The 19017-nt window shown below is 46.4% G+C and overlaps 2 protein-coding genes across 2 annotated transcripts; both read right to left on the bottom strand.

The window, feature by feature from the left end:
* Positions 1–598: 598 nt before the first annotated feature.
* Positions 599–8194, bottom strand: insig2 (insulin induced gene 2). Its single transcript, XM_079731341.1, has 7 exons — positions 8056–8194; positions 7403–7605; positions 5216–5388; positions 4969–5093; positions 4272–4438; positions 2311–2410; positions 599–1811 (listed from the first exon to the last, which is right to left on the bottom strand). The coding sequence occupies exons 2-7, from the start codon at positions 7507–7509 to the stop codon at positions 1770–1772; spliced, it is 714 nt and encodes a 237-aa protein (XP_079587467.1). The 5' UTR covers positions 7510–7605; positions 8056–8194; the 3' UTR covers positions 599–1769.
* A 7726-nt stretch (positions 8195–15920) lies between these two features.
* On the bottom strand, positions 15921–18707 carry LOC307073277 (U3 small nucleolar RNA-associated protein 14 homolog A). The gene has a single exon (XM_079732981.1). The coding sequence runs from the start codon at positions 18678–18680 to the stop codon at positions 16179–16181; it is 2502 nt and encodes an 833-aa protein (XP_079589107.1). The 5' UTR covers positions 18681–18707; the 3' UTR covers positions 15921–16178.
* Between the last annotated feature and the right edge of the window lie 310 nt (positions 18708–19017).

Here is a 19017-nt window from a genome sequence, read left to right as displayed (position 1 = left end):
TATCCCATCCTCCTCAGGCTGCTCCTCTGAATTCCATTTATAGAATGGAAGTATTATAGTTCATTATCTGACACAGGAAGGATAATGCATTTACATTTTTCCCTTTACGCACAACTTGTTATATTAGCCACATCCCTAGTAATGTTTCCAGGTTGTACATTTTCCAGCACGAAAATATTTTTCATTTTTTTTCTTTGCCTGCTTTTGTATTTTTGCAAGTGCAAATATGAGAATTGAAGCATCCTACTCAAACATGATGGCTTGTGGATTGTTTCTGATTATTCCCGTTTAGAAAACATTATAGCTTAATTCATCAAATACAACAAATGAATGCACAAATTAACTTTGTATGCTAGCATGAAAATACACTTTCCTTACCATTTATCTTGATCTACCTTTATTTGGTTTGCACTGATTAATTTACTTAGAGGCAGACAGCCCTAATGTGATGGGGCCCTTGTATAGAAGGATGTGAAAATTAAAACACCTTAGTGACCACCCCCGATCGCTTTTCACCCCTCCACCCTTTTCAGTCACAACAAAACAGAAAGCTACCAGAAAGTTGTTGCCATTTTATTTGTGATATTACACGAAGAATACACAAAGCTTGATCAAGTGTTAGGTGACTTTATCTAGGTTGGTGAACAGCCTGAAGGATAAACTGTTCCAAAACATCAGTTTGGTGTTGTTTTTAATTTGATAATCTTAAGGATTTACACTTCAAAATGTTAACATTTGGAATAATTCAGTCTCAGAACACTGCTCCTACACGGTGTCCAGAGTAAATTAAAAGATTAAAATAGATAATCAAGATATGCATCAGTGTGTCCATAAAACATCAAATTGCAATGGAACAGCAGTATTTTTCAATGTCTCTTGGAAAATAATTTCACAGTCATTAAATTCTCAATGTTTTTACAACATCATCGTTAAATTGCAGATTGTTGCCTGGATGTCAACCCTCCAACCTTAGATTTTTGAGACACCTTTTTAGAGAATGTTTTTTGGAGACAGACGCAACGCAGTCGATGATTAACACTCAAAATGTGTGAGTGGAGTCAGAAGACCTTATGCAAACAATGCTAGACAACAGAATCGTGTCATATGCAATACGCTACATGCCTTATAAGATAAAAGTGGGGTACAGTCGAGAATCCTTTCTCCACCTTTGTTAATGTCTACAGAAAACAACAAAACAGGAGAATGCTAGAAAACACAGAGTTCCTGTCTTGTGAGTATTTGGCACAATACAGCCAACAGCTCCAGAACCACTGTAAATCAGAACCGAGCTCAGGACCAATGTCTCGCCGCTGGACAGCCTTTCAGTTGAGGTGTGTGATCACAGGAGGGCAGCTCAGCTCTACGCACCGGAATGGTTGATTTAAAAATGGAAGCCTTTGTTCCCTTCACTCGAACCCGATGAGCTGCAGATGAAGGTCACATCGGAGCCCGAGTGGCAGTGGTGAGAGCGTCGACGAGCTACTGAGAGAGCCGATCAAAACACTGTCTGTTGATGGATGGCACCGTGCAGCCAGTGACTGCTGCCCCCCCGTTCCAGGGTTGACCAATCCCGATCAATGATGCGTCCAGATGTCCTTTTATGACTCGGCGCCGGCACACAGAGAAGGAGAGGGCAGCCCTTCTGGAGCCATGGTGAGGAACCGGCTCTTTAGTCCTGTTGGTGAACCGGCTCTTTAGTCCTGGTGGTGAACCGGCTCTTTAGTCCTGGTGGTGAACCGGCTCTTTAGTCCTGGTGGTGAACCGGCTCTTTAGTCCTGGTGGGTCTTCTCCGCCGCAACTTTGTGTTCATACTGGTCCAAGGACAGAGACACAGACAGGGTTAGACAGACACACAGACAGACTACACATTCTTCAAGGATGACCGCTGAATTAACCTGGCTGGATCGTTTCATAATACACACTTTGGGGGTAGTCACGTTAATGTGTTTTGGAAAAAAGAGCTGCCAGCCACATACCCTCATCATAATGAATTAATTGACTATATTCTCTTATCCGAGGGGACAGTGAATGGAGTTTATAGTAGCATAGAGTTCTAAGAGAATGGCAACGGAATCCAGATCTCTAGTTATAACGCATGTTATTGCTTTATATGCATACAGTTTAGAATTTAATTAATTTAATTTTTGTATTTCATTCTTGTCACATTGATGCTTACCTAGCTTATTAGCATAACAGCGAGCTTACATACATAATTACCACATGAAAGTGATGTTTGATCACAAAAAACAATGGGAACCTTAAATAAACTTTTGTTGATTTAAGGATCAAGGTCCAAATACTTTGCCTCACCAAAGCCAGCTGTCGCCCGATGTTGCCCATGGTGATGACCCCCGCAAAGAAGATACAGGGCAGCCAGGAGCGGATGTACAGGAAGTCAGGGGACGTATACCTACACACAGAACAGCAATCAATCTCCTGTTTCATTACTGCCAACAACACCAGGACTCACACCCGTACCAACTAATGCATACCATTACATTACAAACAAATAGTAATAAAGTACTTAGTTGTGCAGCATCATATCCAAGCTATCTTTGTTGTATACGGGGAATGGGTTAACCTAGTGATTGTAAGTGCTTGGCACTAAGAACATCCTTACTGTACTGACAGCGATATATTGTTTATCCTTCTTCTGACAAATGTACTTATTGTAAGTCGCTTCGGATAAAAGCCTCTGCTAAATGCCCTAAATGTAAATGTACATTGATGAAACCAGTATAAATATCAGATATCAACACTAATAAAATACCAGCACAAAATATCAATGGAAAAGTTACTAGGAAATATTTATTAGATAGTATAACTTATTCTTAAGTTACACGGAACTAATCCAATAGTTACTAGTAACTATTACATTTTACTAGTACCATTTTTTCAGATACAAGTAATTATATTTAATAATAATAAATTGATTTTATATAGCGCCTTTCAGGATACTCAAGGTCGCTTCACAAGAGTGGGAGGTGAGGGTGTGTGCGTAGGCAAGTGAGTGAGAGTCCAAAATGTGCAAGGCGCTGGGTGGGGTCGTGAGTTAGAGGCTGTAGGCCTCAGAGAAAAGGTGTGCTTTCGTGTACTTTTTGAAAGTCTCCACGGAAGGGGCACAGCGGATGTGGGGGGGGGGAGCTAATTCCACAGAGTGGGGACCCTTACTATCAACTATTCAGACGAAAGATATCCACAACCAATTAAGTGCTAGTAACATTGAATTTGGGATATCCATCTACATGGCATGCAAATAGGCTGCTAAATATTAATGAGGACCACATCAATCTGCATTAAGTAGCAGGGAAGAGAAGGTCTCTTAGGTCGCGCACAATGGATGGCTATCGATTCATCTCTAGTTAATTTAAAGAGCTGGTGAACCCTAAACCAGACCAAGGGGCCCCGTGTGAGGATGTGTGGAGCTCTGTCGGGGCAGCGACTGACTGTGTTATCCGAGAGGAAGTTAAGCTTTTCGGACGCTTTCAGTGTAACGCTACAGTGTTTGGCGCACTTCTGTACATCATTACTACACAACAAACAGTAAAAAATAAAGTAAAGGCACGTACAATGTGTGTATAGATATCTATATATCTATATCCAGATACCAACACTAATTAAATACCTGGCACCAACACATAGACGGACATTTTATCCTTGCTTAGGCAGAATTGAAGGCTCTCAGGGCATATTGGTTTCAGGGCTTTTATCTGGAAAATGATTTTCTTCTGGTTTGTTGAGACTTGTAAATGTAACATGAAACAGTTTAGTTTTCCGCTCTGCTATTTTTGGCTGGTTGGTGTTCACACTGATTTGTGTACGTGCGTTATAGTAACAATGCAGGTTTATATGCAATTTATATGCATGCGAATGCATGCATATAAATGTAGCTCATCCTGAGTCAAATAATTCTGATGCTGGCAAGTTTCGTGGTTTATTCAGATTTATATTTACCATTTCAGAAGTGTTATCATGTCCTGAGGATAGTGAAACTAGGATTCTTCCACAGGTCATATTAGGCTTTTCTGATTTTTAACACACATCCTCATCATTAAGATAGAAGTTGGGCAGGCATCTTGCTCAAGGATGCCTGCAGGTACACATTGGACATTGGAAGCAAAAACCTTTCAGCTGGGAGACCAACGTCCTCACCACTAGATGATCCCAACCCTCCACTGCAATTATTTATTAATATCCGTTCCGTTGTATAACGTACCTGTACATTGAGGGGCCACTAGTGTGTTTCTGTCAGGCGTGTGTTGCGTACTTACTGAAACACCCCGTTGTAGACCAGCAGCTGGGTGGCCAGTGTGGCCAGCAGGGCGATGACCACGCCCAGGCCGAAGCCACTGCGAGAGCGGTCAAAGCTCCACCACAGGCCGACCGACAACGCCGCCAGAGTCAGAGACAGCTGGACGTTGTTGGCAAAGTCCACTTTCTGAGAGACGCATTGGGGTCAAGGATCTGAGGTTCAATAAAACATCTAAACATGCATCAATAGGCTGTCGAATGGCTCAATGACACAATGTCTAGGGCCATCAGAACGGCCTACATGGACAGGCATTGGACAAACTCACCCACCAATTTGGGATGTTGGGATTTGGATTGGGTAATTGGACTGTAACCAGAGGCCAACCAAAGTGCTTTACAATATTGCCTCACAATCAAACATTCATACCCACATTCAAACACTGACGGCGACACCCAGCTTGACGGGAGCAGTTAGGGTTAAGTGCCTTGCTCAGGGACACCTCGAGGAGCCGGGGATCGAACCAGCAACCTTATGGTTACCAGACAACCCGCTCTACCCCCTGAGCTAATGCCGCCCATACAATGCCGCCAGACAATGGAATAACCTGTTATGAAATGAAGGCTTGAATTACTAAATCACTTGTTAACCATTAGCCAGGTGCTGACTCAAAGGTAACAAGTCTGCCTGTAGAACAGTTCAAATAGCTCTAAGGATACAGCACTGGCGTGGTTGATGCCCACGAAGACAGCCACGCAGCGCATCACACTGGACCACTCCCGCTTGAACCTATGGGGCTCGCCCAATCGGCTGTCGATGCAGGGGTACAGGAGGCCAATCAGAGCTGAGAGAGAGTGAGCGCGCAAACACAAGAGTTAGAGAGAGAGACCAGTTCAACTTCAAACGATGTGTGGAACCCAGAGGTCTCCCTGGTACCCCACACCCCTCTCTCTTCGTGTCACTTACCGGAGGCGGTTCCACAGCAGGGGGGCACCCACCAGGCAGAGGAGAAGATGCTGCTAATGACATCCGGGGGGAACAGGGTCACATTCCTCTGCACCTGCAAGAGGTTGAGCACCAGTGCCAGGAAGACCCCCACCGAGAACAGCATGGCCCCCCGGATGACCAGGTTTGTGGTCCTGCAGCCCACATTACATTAGATTCAACTTTATTGTAACTTAAAATAACAAGCAATAAAACACATTTCAGCATCCAAACAGATAACGAACAAACATGAAGCAACGCTACATCGTGCACATGCCATACACATCGGTTTGACCGAGAGCCACCTGATGACATTTTCAACTTGTTGTCCATCAACATTTTTGCTTGTTATTTCACTTATATTATAGGTCCCATGGCATGAAAATCTCACTTTATGAGGTTTTAACATAAATATGAGTTCCCCTAGCCTGCCTATGGTCCCGCAGTGGCTCAAACTTGCGTTCGGTGTAAAACGAGCACAAGGTGTTCTGCTTGCCTTTGAAAAAACGGAGGCTCAAGCGCGCTGATTTGGAATGTGGTCCCATATGTTGTCATAAAGGATCTAAACTCCTCCCCTTTCTCTCCCTGGCCCGCCCAGAGAATTTGGCCCGCCAATGAGACACGACCGTGCGAGCGCCACATGTGTTTGTGTGTGTGTGTGACACAGAGTGTTTGCTGTTGATGTTATGGCGCATAACACGTCGGTTCTTTGACGTCTCTTGTATTTCCACAACGAGACTGTAGTTGGGGTTATCTCAGCCATGGTTGAGAAGGAATTGGGGGATAGGAACTTTGGCTTTGACTCCCTGAAGTATGAACTGCGACATGCTGCCTGCCGTCGGTTGCCGCGAGGCACCACCGCCGCGAAGCAGCACCGCCCGGCAGCGGGCAGCCGGCAGCAGGCAGCGCGCGGTTCAGTCTACTTCAGATTGATGTGGAAGTGGAAGAACCAGAGACGTCGGAGAACCCGACAAAGTTGTTTGTGATTCATAATATCGTCTGGAGGCGCACACAGCTTGGCTGTGATAATATGTATTATATGATATAGATATCTATGTATTATATGATATTATTTAGATAAAGAGCTCCAGGACTGTAACGCGTGCGTCATACACACGCGTACACACAAAGTGTTGTACACGCTGTTGGTGTTATGGCGCTTAACACGTCGGACTCTGGTCTCTGGTATTTCCACAACGAGACTCGTAGTGGGGGTTATCTCAGCCATGGTTGAGAATGAATTGGGGGAAAGGAACTTTGGCTTTGACTCCCTGAAGTACATGAACCACGACATGGAGGAGAAAGGGATTGTTGGCCTCGAATGTCTCCCGCTTGAGCCCCGCTTCCCACTGCCATGGGACCACCGCCTCGGCGCTACAGGAGGCGGTAGTGCCTAAGCGCTGACTGCTGCCGAGGCGGTGGTCCCTCGGCAGCAAGGCTCCGGCGGGAGACAACCGCGGTCAACAATCCCTTTCTCCTCCATGTCGTGGTTCAGTCTACTTCAGATTGATGTGGACGTGGAAGAACAAGAGACGTCGGAGAACCCTACACGGTCGTTTGAGATTCATAATATCGTCTGGAGGCTCACACAGGTTTTGCCCGTGATAATATATAATATACGATATAAATATCCATGTATAATATGATATTATTTAGATATAGAGCTCCAGGACTCCCGTGTGTTCTAGAATATTAACAGAACACGGCTAAAGGCTGTGTGCGCCTCGCCATACGCCACTGTAAACAGAGCGCTTGGTACCGTGGCTGCAAGCTGCTCAGGGCCACACCCCCACCCTCCTCCTTGACCCGCCTCGCTCCTCCTCATTTGCATTATAGCTACAGACACCAAAACACCGCATTTGGGGGAAGCTCAATGTGCGACTGGCTCGGAATGGCTGTAACTCTGCACCACGGCTGAATTTCGGGAACGTCTTTGAATACTGTGTGGCCCACTTAGTTGCCCACTAATACCTATATTAAAGCATCCATAAAATAGCATGTCATGGGACCTTTAAAAGTGAATCACTTCAACTTTACATACACTTTTTGTGATTGTCACTAGGTACCACATATATAACAAACCAAACAATAATAAATCAGATGTAAATATACAAGGAGAAACAGGTGTTCAAGGTATGCAAGACCAGGCGAGAGGCCAACTGAACACACCTGTTGGTCACGGCCGAGATGTAAGGCCCTGGAGCGGGCCGCGGGCCCGGCTCTGACCCGTACCCCCCCGGGGTGCTGTCAGCCATGGCGGTCAGTGTACGGGACATCCGTATCCCTCCAGACCAGGGAGATAATGCAGAGCTGCTGACTGTTGTCGCGATCCACCCGTGAGTTCAATGTCCTCTGATGACATACCAGTTGTGCTGGGAATATACAAACATAGACCTACAGTTTTAGAAAAGGGTTGGGCTGGTTTCATGTTTCCTACTATCATCAAATCAAAAAATATGAATTATAGATCTTTCTGTTCCATTAATGACTGGTTTCGATGTTTTCTGTGACCTGTGCATGTGCCTCGATCAAACTTATGTCATCAGACTTATGTTCAGCTGGTTAGAGTACTGCACATATTACAATGGTCCGAGCTGACCTGGTTTATTGAATCGATCATTGAAGTCTATGGTGGTGTCATCATTGTACTCTGAGTATACGGTGAATGAGGAAATTAAATGACACCCAGGGAGCTAGATCCTCCAGAGTGAGGTCGCTAGCCTCAGAGCTAGCCTTGTACTGGTTAGCTTGGACCCCAGGCTAACATATTATTGGGAGTTATCGGGCGCATTATGCTGGCTGAGGTAAATAGTAAAGTTTACCTTATGACGAAGAGACCCTTTACGAATAACGTCGTATATCTCATTCAGAAAAATAAAACCATTACTATCTATATCTGTTAGTAAAAAAACAAAACAAGGGCAGTAAATTAGCCTTCTGGCTTCAAGCGGAGGATACTTCCGACCGGCTAGCCAATCATCTCCTCCTAGTGCTATGACGTCAGCTGGTCTCACTGAGGCGACGCGTCACCGCCACCAGAGAGTACATCTGAGTTTTGTTTTGCTCCCATTCATTGTAATGAATGGAAAACACTGCTTTGAGGCTTAAAGTGTTAGGGTTTTTATCTATATATCTATCGCTATCTTTATTTCGCACTTTCTATATGTGCATTTTCAAAAAGAAAAAGAAAAAATGAATTCAAATATATATGGCGTTAGACCCTCACACTCACATGCGCACAGTGGGTCCCGCAGTCAGGCTTTTATTATGAAATGAATTTGAGTTCACTGAATAACATGAAGCTTGATGAATAATGATAAGGTTTGTGTTCATATTCCTGTGCATTGGAATGGATGAGCCATGGATGTTCTAGCTTGTGTATATGATCACACTATTGTGTATATGATCACACTATTGTGTATATGATCACACTATTGTGTTGCCAGATATAATCCCCAGAGCCGCATCACGAGCGCCATGCACAGGCCTGCTGAATAATACAGAATGTGGTGTAAATGGAAGGGAGGATTAAGTGTGATCCACTCCACACAGTGGCTGCCTCACCTTACCCCCGTAAGCCTATTAGCCCACCGCAGCAAATCAAATACAGCGAAGGAGGAGATAGAACAGGGATGGGGGAAGAGAAGACAAACTGTGAAAGATGAGGTGAGGGGAAAGAGTGCCGTGAATGAAAGATGGCGGGAGAGCGACAGAGAAGAGTGTGAGCCTGTGGGCTTGGAGATAAATGCACTGCAGAGCAAACTGAAACAGCCCAAGAAGCAGGCAAAGAAATGAACAAGATTTAAATAGTGTTTCTTCTTATTATTAATCCAATTATCAAAACCCTTTGTATGAATGCCTTGACCATGTATCATTATGCTTCTCTTTTAACTTGATTGAATGGATTTGTTGTATTGATTTATATCCAGTATATTTTCATGATGATTATTGAATTATGCTGATGTGTGTCCCTTTGTTACTTTTATTAAAAAGTGTTAAATTAATAAAGTTATTACAACTGTTTAAAACCCATTGTTTATTTTAATGACCCTATAACTTACAACTGGAGCATACACAAACACACACAAACTGGTCACACATGCCAGTACTGTGTTTACCCCACATGGCTTTCCCTGCAGGCCTCTACAATACACACCACCCCCAGCACTAGTGACATGGAACAGACTCAACCACAGGCCTCGGAGGAGCTGTGAGGATCCAACAGCTATTTGGGCACTAGCTGTGCCAGCACACGACACCTGCTTGGTGGTCATTTAAGCCTGAAGAAACCACCAATTTATCAAACCTTAAGAAGCGCTTTTTGTGCAAAACGGCAGTACATAGTGCTTAGCATGGTAAGCAACCCCACAAAACAATACATTCAATTACTTTCAAATAACAATACAAAAATTGAATCCAACCAAAATATAGCTCCATCACAAAGCATTCTGTTGGATACTCGAATGAATACATATATCACACTGAATAATTACAACAAGTGTAATTTCCAGACAAGGCAGTCATTTACAATCATTATGACATGTTGTTTGAATAATAGGCTGACTCAGCGGAGCCTACTTGTGGTTCTACCCATAATCCCCCTGAGGCCATCCTTTACCCTCAATAATTAGAGTGATAAAGGAAGCCTTTTGGGTAAATGGAGGATATGGGGTCTTTCAATTAGTCGTCAGGGGCTATTTGGAGGCCCCCTGACACTGGCTGAGGAGAGCCAGAGATACCATTCATCATCCAGCCAGCGCCCAACGTTAAGGGTCTTTTCATTATCAGATGGCTGGGGTCTGCGTGTGACTCCCCCTGCCTGCTCCATGCAAGGGAGGTGAGTGATGGTTCTGGAGGGCGGGGGGGCTGCAGCCAGGAGGGTGTAGTGGTTGCTCCCCCTCATAAATGTCATCCCCATTGGACCGTTGCAGGTCTCAGCTCCCTAAATAATAGGCCCCCTGACCTCACCGTTGTCTGTAATTAACCTCTAACCCCTCCCCCGCGTCGCTGCATCCACCAGTCTCTGAGTAGCTATGGTGCAGAGGAAGGCGTGTCCCTGCTGCCTCCTGTCACTTATGGAGCAGAAACAGGGGAGAGAGACCTGGCAATCAGGAGAGAGAGAGACCCAGTGAACAGAGGAGAGAGAGACCATGTGAACAGGGGAGAGAGAGCCCATGTGAACAGGGGAGAGAGACCTGGCAATCAGGGAGAGAGACCTAGCAATCAAGGGAGAGAGAGACCCAGTGAACAGGAGAGAGAGAGAGAGAGAGAGAGAGAGAGAGAGACCTGGCAATCAGGAGAGAGAGAGACCCAGTGAACAGGGGAGAGAGAGCCCATGTGAACAGGGGAGAGAGAGACCATGTGAACAGGGGAGAGAGACCTGGCAATCAGGGAGAGAGAACTAGCAATCAAGGGAGAGAGAGACCCAGTGAACAGGAGAGAGAGAGAGAGAGAGAGAGAGAGAGAGAGAGAGAGAGAGACCTGGCAATCAGGAGAGAGAGAGACCCAGTGAACAGGGGAGAGAGACCCAGTGAACAGGGGAGAGAGACACCATGTGGACAGGGGAGAGAGACCAGGCAATCAGGAGAGAGAGAACCAGTGAATAGAAGAGAGAGAGAGACACAGTGATCAAAAGAGAGAGACCCAGTGAACAGGAGAGAGACCCAGTGAACAGGAGAGAGAGAGACCCAGTAAACAGGGGAGAGAGACCATGTGAACAGGGGAGAGAGACCTAGTGAACAGAAGAGAGAGACACACAGTGAACAGGGGAGAGAGACCTGGCAATCAGGAGAGAGAGACCCAGTGAACAGGAGAGAGAGACACAGTGAACAGGGGAGAGAGACCCAGTGAACAGGGGAGAGAGAGAGACCTGGTAATCAGGGGAGAGAGAGACACAGTGAACAGGGGAGAGAGAGACCAAGTGAACAGGAGAGAGAGACCCAGTGAACAGGGGAGAGAGAGAGACCCAGTGAACAGGGGAGAGAGAGCCAGTGAACAGGGGAGAGAGGCTCAGTGAACAGGAGAGAGAGAGACCATGTGAACAGGGGAGAGAGGCCCAGTGAAAAGGAGAGAGAGAGACCCAGTGAACAGGGGAGAGAGAGAGAGACCCAGTGAACAGGGGAGAGAGACCCAGTGAACAGAGGAGAGAGACCCAGTGAACAGGGGAGGGAGACCCAGTGAACAGGGGAGAGAGACCCAGTGAACAGGAGAGAGAGAGACCCAGTGAAAAGGAGAGAGAGAGACATAGTGAACAGGGGAGAGAGAGAGAGACCCAGTGAACAGGGGAAAGAGAGAGAAATCCAGGCCGATGCAACAATAGAAGATGGCTGCTACCTTCTTTTTTGTGTCGAACGCAAATAATCTGTTCAAGGACATTTGCTTGAAATTTAAACATTGACCTGAAATTATTACAATATATTCCTTTTTATTATAGATCACGGTCAGGAAATGGATCTATTTCTTTCAAAAACAGCATTAAAATACCTCTATATGTAGGCGTACGCGTTAACCTTCATGCTCACGGCTGAAAGACACAGATCACCGTGTGATAAGGGGAACCCAACAACACCTCCAACACGTGACCTCTCCTCTTTGCTCTTTCTCTGCCTGTCTCCGTGTGAGGCTGCATTAACATCTGTAGCCGCTCCGTGTGTCGCCTGGCACAGCGCTGGGGCTAAACACCGCTCCAGAAGAAAGGGAGAACCTGCCCAGGCATGGGTTCTGTCCCCCTGTGGTACAAACGCTGACATTTACCCCAACAATGAAATACCACACAAATTATTGGCGCTACAAGCGCTGGTGTAATGAACCCCAGCCCTAATGGGAAGTCAGATGATCTCTAATGAGTGGATTAGACAGCCTTACATGGTGTTGTGAAGAGAAGCACACTCACAGACAATCACAGTGGATTCGTCTCTCTCCCTCTCTCTCTCTCCCAGGGAAAATGAGACATAGAGCAAAACAGAGCGAGGGGAGGACAAAGAGACAGAGCTCTTGTCTTTCTTTAAAAGCAGTTAGCGGGGAGAAAATACACCACTCATCTCCGAGCTCTGCTAAACTGAAGCCGGTGCTTTTGGCCACAACAACGCCACCAGTTCATCACTGTCTGGCAAGGAGTCCGCACCGCCAGGAGGAAATGCAAATGGCCGGGGTTCTGGCGTGGAAGTGGAGAGGAAGCCTTACTGTGAAGGGTGTGTGTGTCTGTGTGTGTGTGTGTGTGTGTGTGTGTGTGTGTGTGTGTGTGTGTGTGTGTGTGTGTGTGGCATATTGAATGATAATGACGAAGCCAGTGATATCCCTGGTGAGCCAGCCTGCGGAACAATGATTACAGCTCGCCCAGTGTCTCTCTCCCCCACGAGGGACCCTGATTCTAATGCTAATCAGAGCCGCTGTCCATTGAAATATATCTGTAGTCGCAAGGAACCAGAAAAGAAGATGGAATAGCCCAGTTAGGCTGTAATTGTATTATAAACCCTGTTTGTTTTGATATTTGGAGCCCGCAGGAATTTGTGCATGGGAGATTGCTACTGGCTTAACCTATTGCGCCACCTGCTGGCGTCAGTGTGATACAGGCCCCTCGATTGATCCACTTTGTTATACATGTCCTGCTCGATGTTATGGGTTTCATTTGAGGGTGTGTGTAAACAAAGCATATATAGAATACATTATTGTTCTCATGTTATACCATGCATGGCAACCACACATACCCTCTCTCTCTCTCTCTCTCTCTCTCTCTCTCTCTCTCACAGATCCCTTCCTCGGAGCTAGCCAGTTCTAGGCAGCCCCTGGGTTGTACTTTATTTTCATTGCGGGGAACAAAACAAGACGGCAGGCGGCGGAACAGCGCCGCTCAGCTGCACACTCGATGTGGGTTAATGGGAGGGAGGGGAGCCGGCAGGCCAGCCGGTCCCCCATTGGCTGGTGGGCGGCACGGCTCTCGTCCGCAGCGCTGCAAGCTGTCAGTGTTAATCAGCGGCCATCTCTTAACAGCCAGCCAGGGCTATCGGAGAGGTGAGCCATTGCTATTCAGAACGAAACAGATGATAAATCATTTGTACATAATTAGTGCGCTGCAAGGTTACAACTGACACGTATTTTCATCTTAATTAGCAGGGAAATTTGTTCCATTAATTTAATTTGCCGCGCATGAGCAGGTCAGCACCTAACTAAGTTAATCTTACACCTGTCAGGCGTAGGGGTGGGGAGGAAAGGGGTTCGTTTTAGAGGAGGGAATGAATGGAGGCTGAGTCCTATCCAGAAGGTTTGTGGCGCTACAAAGACTGTTGGATTGTACAGAAGAGAAACACACAGAAGAGGCAAACAGAGCTGGAAGATGAGCTGCCCTTGTGTGTAAAAGAAGGGATACATCTTTTATTTAAAGACTATTAAGGCTGACTATCTACAAATGTTTCACACTGGACCTATAACGGATATAATGCTGATTTACTTCCTGTGGCAAAATATAGTGTACATTCAATTCAAAGCAATATTATATTTGTATAACCCCTTTTGTACAGTCTAACAGGGATTAAAAGGCCATATTATTATACTCATTATATTAAATATATAGTGTATTAACCTGCCTTGACATCCACTACTTTAACATAATATGCATTGAAACTGCTATAGCCCCCTTCTCTCTCTCTCTCTCTCTCTCTCTCTCTCTCTTTCTCTCTCTCTCTGACCAGCCCATTAGATAGGCATAACCCCTTCCTTCAATCTAGAACTAATATTTGACCGGCTCTCGCAAAATGGGCGCCACGAACACAAATACATGCTCCATCTTGAGGGAGCGCTTGTCCATTTAGCCGGCCGCAGCTCGCTGGCCGGTGGGGCCGGGCCTCATTCATCGAGGGGGGAGTGGGGCGGAGTCAGCACTACGAGAGGATGGAGGGGATCTAATGGGCATAGTGGGGTTGGTTCCAAGGACTAGGTCTCTTTTCATTGTTGAAAGCTGTATGAAGCTGTAGTAATTACCCGATAGTTCAATAGAGAGAGTTACGGAGAGAGTACGAGGGGGAGATAGAGATGGGGAGAATGATGAGTGAGCAAGAGGTTGATAGAGGGAGAGTGTGTGATAGGTAGAGAGGAAGAGAGAGAGTGAGAGACAGAGAGTGAATGATTTATTAACTATAGGTTTTCTAATGGAATTCTCCGCTGTCTCATGGGCGCTCAAGCTGACAACCATTACCTGCACTGATGCATAGTCCATTATGGGCACCCCTCTTTAATAGAGTGTCTATCACGTGAAATACAGAGACGTCAGGTGCCAGCGCATGCACTCTCACCCATGTGTGAAGGTTTAACCCAACTGTAATGGCTTTTCTTTCAGACAAGGCCGCGCGAGCCTTACAAATGTATTGACAATCAACACTTGAGGGAAAGAGCACGAAGGAAAGAAGTGGACCAAAAACTTCTAAAAATGACACTGATTGTGTGTCAAAAACAACACCCTCGCTCTCTCTCTCCTCCCCTCTTCAGGCCGCAGGGTGTTAAGACTTTCTGGTCTTCTATGGTTGCCTTGTTATGGATTCTGAGTACGTATGTAATGGTAAGAAATAGCACGGTCCCTCTGCAAGCATCATAGACACGCTGCCTCAGCTACTATCTGTGTGGAGTTCACCTTTCATCTCTATAGACATGCACGCTAGTGGAATATTAACCCTCTGAGCTAGAGGGAGGTACCTTGTGCTGTTATGCATCAGCTACTGTTTGCTGTCACGTTGACAGAATGTGTAGAATGTAATAAGAAAGTTAGTATGTTAAAACCTTAGCAGTGTAGCGTGATCTAGGCTATATTTGAAATTAAACGTTGCATAAAAAACAATTAGCCTAAGTGCACAACAGGCCTACAAGTTGGATTGAAGCCCCATAATGGCTTCAAAGTATTCAAAGAAATTTAAGTCAGTGGATATGTACTTCATACTTAACTTTAGCCAGTGACCCTAATATTTACACCGAACGATTTGGTCATGAATAACTTATATTAGGTTGATTAATTATAATCCAATTATGGATATAAAGATAGACAATTTTATATTAATTAAAAATAGACTAAATGGTTGTGATACCTTCTAGTTATCCTCGTTTCTATAGGCAGGCGTTCTCTTCATCTCACATTGTCGGTCCGCAGCGGGGATCCAAATGTCTCAAAGCATGAGCCGCACAATAGCGCTCCTGGTGGTTAAATAAAACGTTTCTCCATACACCTGGATGAACCCATGACCTTATTTGTTGCATGTATGTTATGGACGTTATTTAAAATTCAAAATAACTAAATTTATATGAAAGACGTTTACATAAATTACTGGAATAGTTTATGTATAATTGCTCACTATTCTAAATGCATTATTTCCCCTCTTTTTACCCCTCTGCACATCCCTTAACCCTCTGCAGGTGGCATTAAGCCAACACAACATAACCACTTCAACTGTGCATTAAATTATTGGATTCTGTTACCATATAGAGTTAAGTAACTTTGCTTTGAAAAATTATATACAGTTCCACATTATAATGTTCTCCTAAAATATTAATAATTTAGTAATATGTGGATTTAATAATAGGTATACATTCAATGAAAAACAGATCACTGTACTTAAACTCCAGCAAGGAATTTATTAAGAATGTGTTCACCTTACTTGAGAATTTTATTTGTATCAATTACACAAACTGTATAACTATAAACTGAAGGATTGCAAAACAGTCGTTAGATTTACAATATCAACACGCATCACACATAAACATCAAGGATTGAAATCACCCGATTGTGGAAGTGGATAACGACTGGAATAAAAGATTACCCCATGAACATTGTAGAGTTTAGCATCTAGAAGGTGAGCTATATGAATAATTGTATTCTTCCAGCTGCGCATATTAAAGTAACACTCTGGAAAGTGACCTTCAAAATAAGAAACATGGCTAAAATAACAAAGGGCCAGAAAAAAGCTTAATTCTTAGTCTTTTTATGGCGTTTCTGCGGTCGTTTCCTCTGAGGTGCTTTTCTCTTCTTCTGCTCTCCGGCGGTCCCCTCCTCCTCCTGCTTCCTGCTGTGCTTCAGCAGGTCGTCGCGGCTCATTGGCTGGATGATGGCGCCCACCTTGGTGACGATCTTGGGCATGGTCATCTTCTTTACCGTCTGCCTGGTGTTCCAGGTGGCCCCGATGGGGGCGCGCATGGTGACCTCGAACTGCTCCGGGAGCAGGAAGGGGTGCGGCAGCGCACCAACCTGGTGCATGCTGACCGAGCTGTCCCGCTTCTCCGAGATGATCACGCTCGCCAGGCCGCCGTCCTTCCTGGGGGGCGGCGGCGCCGTCTTTAGCCGGAACCTCCGGCGCTTCTTTTTTGAGGGCTTGAGCCCTTGGCCCCCCCACTCTCCCCAGCCGGGCAGGGTCAGGTCCACCACCTTGGGTCTCCCAGCTTCCTCCTCTCGTCGCTTGTCCTTCAGAAAGTCAGAGATGACGTCGTCCCCCGCGAAGGCCTCTTTGATGACGTCTCTCTGCTCCTCCTGGCCGTGTGCTGCTCCCTCCGCGCCCTCCACGGCCGTGGGGGCCAGTGGGACGTGGACGACCGTGGCCTCCTTGGTGAGGACCTCGGCGAGGTCTATTCCTCGCTTCCGCTTCCTCTTCTTGTCCGCTCGCTTGCTCTCCTGAGGGGCAGGCTGAGGCTCCTGAGCGTTGGGCTCAGCCGGATCTGCTTGTTCTTCCTGGTCCAGAAGATCCATGTCTTCCAGGCTCTTAATTCTGAACATGGCCTGCTGCAGCTGAGCGCACTCGGGTTCACTCACCTCAGCCACCATGGCTGAAGCCTCCGCTTCCATGCGGCTGTCCTTGAGTTCCTGTAACAGGTTTGTGAACTTTGACAGCTCCTCGTCGTCGTCCTCTTCATCATCATCAGCTATATCAGCATCATGTGATGCTACAGCCTTCTCAGCTCCAGCCTTGTACTCCTCCGTCATCACCTCCATGTCTCGATTCGTCGCTGTTTCGTTCTCCGTCTCTTGCTCCTGCCGCTGCTTGCGCCTCTCCGCAAACCCTCTGAGTAGCCCTTCCTCCTCCGTCTCCTCCAGGCCTTCCTCCTCATCCTCAGATATAAGGACAACGGCTGAGGTCTCCGGCACATTGGGCTCTGTGAGGTCGACCGGGTCCTTGGAGAGCTGGCCTCTCATCCAGGGGTTGGCGGGGTCCTGGCCCGGCTCCACCTCGTTGACGAAGTCAGGAAGCATGTCTGGCTCCGACGTTTCCCCGTCGTCCTCCCCCTCCTCGTCGCTGAGCTTGGTGGCCAGCTTCTGGGTCAGGTCCTTGTTGACCTCCAGCTGCTGCTGCATGGCCTTGCGGGCCCCGTCGTCGTACTTGGCCATGATGGCCTTAGACTTGGCCCACTTGCCGCTGTTTTGGTGCTTGAGGGACATCCTCTCCTTCATCCTGCCAAGCTCCAGCTTCTGCAGCTCCTCCAGGGCGCTCACGGGGTCAGACTTCAACATCTCGTCAAACTTTTTGACAAATTCTTTACGTTTGGCTTTGTTTTGCACCTTGTGGTACTTCTTGCTCTTGATGCTCCGCTCCCGCCGGGCCTTGGCCTCATAATATGACTGCAGCGCTCTGGCCTTCTGCAGCTCAGCACGCCGGATCTTGGCGTCCTCGAGGCTCATGGCTTTGAGGGACTCCTCCTCTATGGGGGTCAGCATGGGGTCGTTGATAGGCTGCTTGTTGACGGACAGCATGCGGAAGATCTCCTGCTCAAGCGGGGTTCTGGCTTTCCATCCACACACGACCTGTTCTAAGGGTTTGGGACCCGGGGCTTCCTGGTTCAGCGGGAACACCAGCTGTTCTGCCTTTAGGTTCTGTTTAACAATGCTCTGCCAACGAGATACCTCCTCGGAAGTTTTCTGAAAGGCGACGTTTCTCTGAATTCTTTCCGTCTCCGGCTTGGTCAGAGGGGAATCTACCGTTTTTTCTTTAAGTTTAAGTTTCTTTAAGTGTGATTTTGTCTGGGCAGAGACCGCCGGAGTTTTTGCAATGGTCTGAATCAGGTCGGACAAGTTGATTTTCTCCCCCTCGCCTTTTGCATCAACAGAGAACTCAGAGATCTGAATAGTTGCTTCAGATCTCTCTGCAAGTCTTCTCTTCTTCTTACCTCCCAGAGCGCTGATGGCTTCCAGCAACTTTTGATGCTTTCTGTCATCATCGCTACCACCTTCGTCTTCACTTGGGATGATCTCGTCTCCTTCGTTGAGCAATTCATCCTCGTCGACATTATCCAAGTCAAGTTTCTCTATCGGAGGTTTTTTGGTCTTTAGGGTGCCTTTGAGTTTTCCAGCAGATTTCCTTTTCCTTTCTCTCCTTTTAACAGCTGGGCTTTTTTCCGGTGTCTTCTCAGTACCTGTGTTTTTGTCGAGTGTTTTCTTGGTACCTTTCGTACTCACTTTATTCTTCTTCAATATCTTAGCCATGTTAAATCCACCATAGAGGGTCCAACGCCAGAGACATGTACACACGTGTGCCGGCGATCGATCCGGTGTCGTGAACTCCCCCACTTCCAGCCAGACTGTCGCAAAAGTCCTTCTGCTGCCAGCAGTGTTGCCAGATTGGGTAGGAAATCTGGCCAAATCTGGCAACACTGGTTGCCGGTGTTTGAGCGCCGTCCTCTGTACAGATCTTAATATGCCCATGGTAAAGATATATTAACCCCATTACTCCCATCAAATATAACCAGGTATTAATGATTGGGTTTGGGTTATTTTGTATATGCAGAAAGCAATGGCAATATATTTTGAATATGAACTTTGA

Source organism: Pollachius pollachius (assembly GCF_949987615.1).
Source record: "Pollachius pollachius genome assembly, chromosome: 3".
NCBI classification, from domain to species: Eukaryota; Metazoa; Chordata; class Actinopteri; order Gadiformes; family Gadidae; genus Pollachius; species Pollachius pollachius.
This window is presented reverse-complemented; position numbering and strand designations above follow the sequence as displayed.

Excerpts from the sequence above, each read along its gene's own strand:
- insig2 (XM_079731341.1), bottom strand. The coding sequence starts at position 7,509 with ATGTCCCGTACACTGACCGCCATGGCTGACAGCACCCCGGGGGGGTAC. Across the intron at positions 5,389-7,402 it reads ATCTCGGCCGTGACCAACAG|GACCACAAACCTGGTCATCC; the intron begins GTGTGTTCAGTT and ends TGTGGGCTGCAG. Across the intron at positions 4,439-4,968 it reads GCATCAACCACGCCAGTGCT|AAAGTGGACTTTGCCAACAA; the intron begins GTATCCTTAGAG and ends TGCGTCTCTCAG.
- LOC307073277 (XM_079732981.1), bottom strand. The coding sequence starts at position 18,680 with ATGGCTAAGATATTGAAGAAGAATAAAGTGAGTACGAAAGGTACCAAG.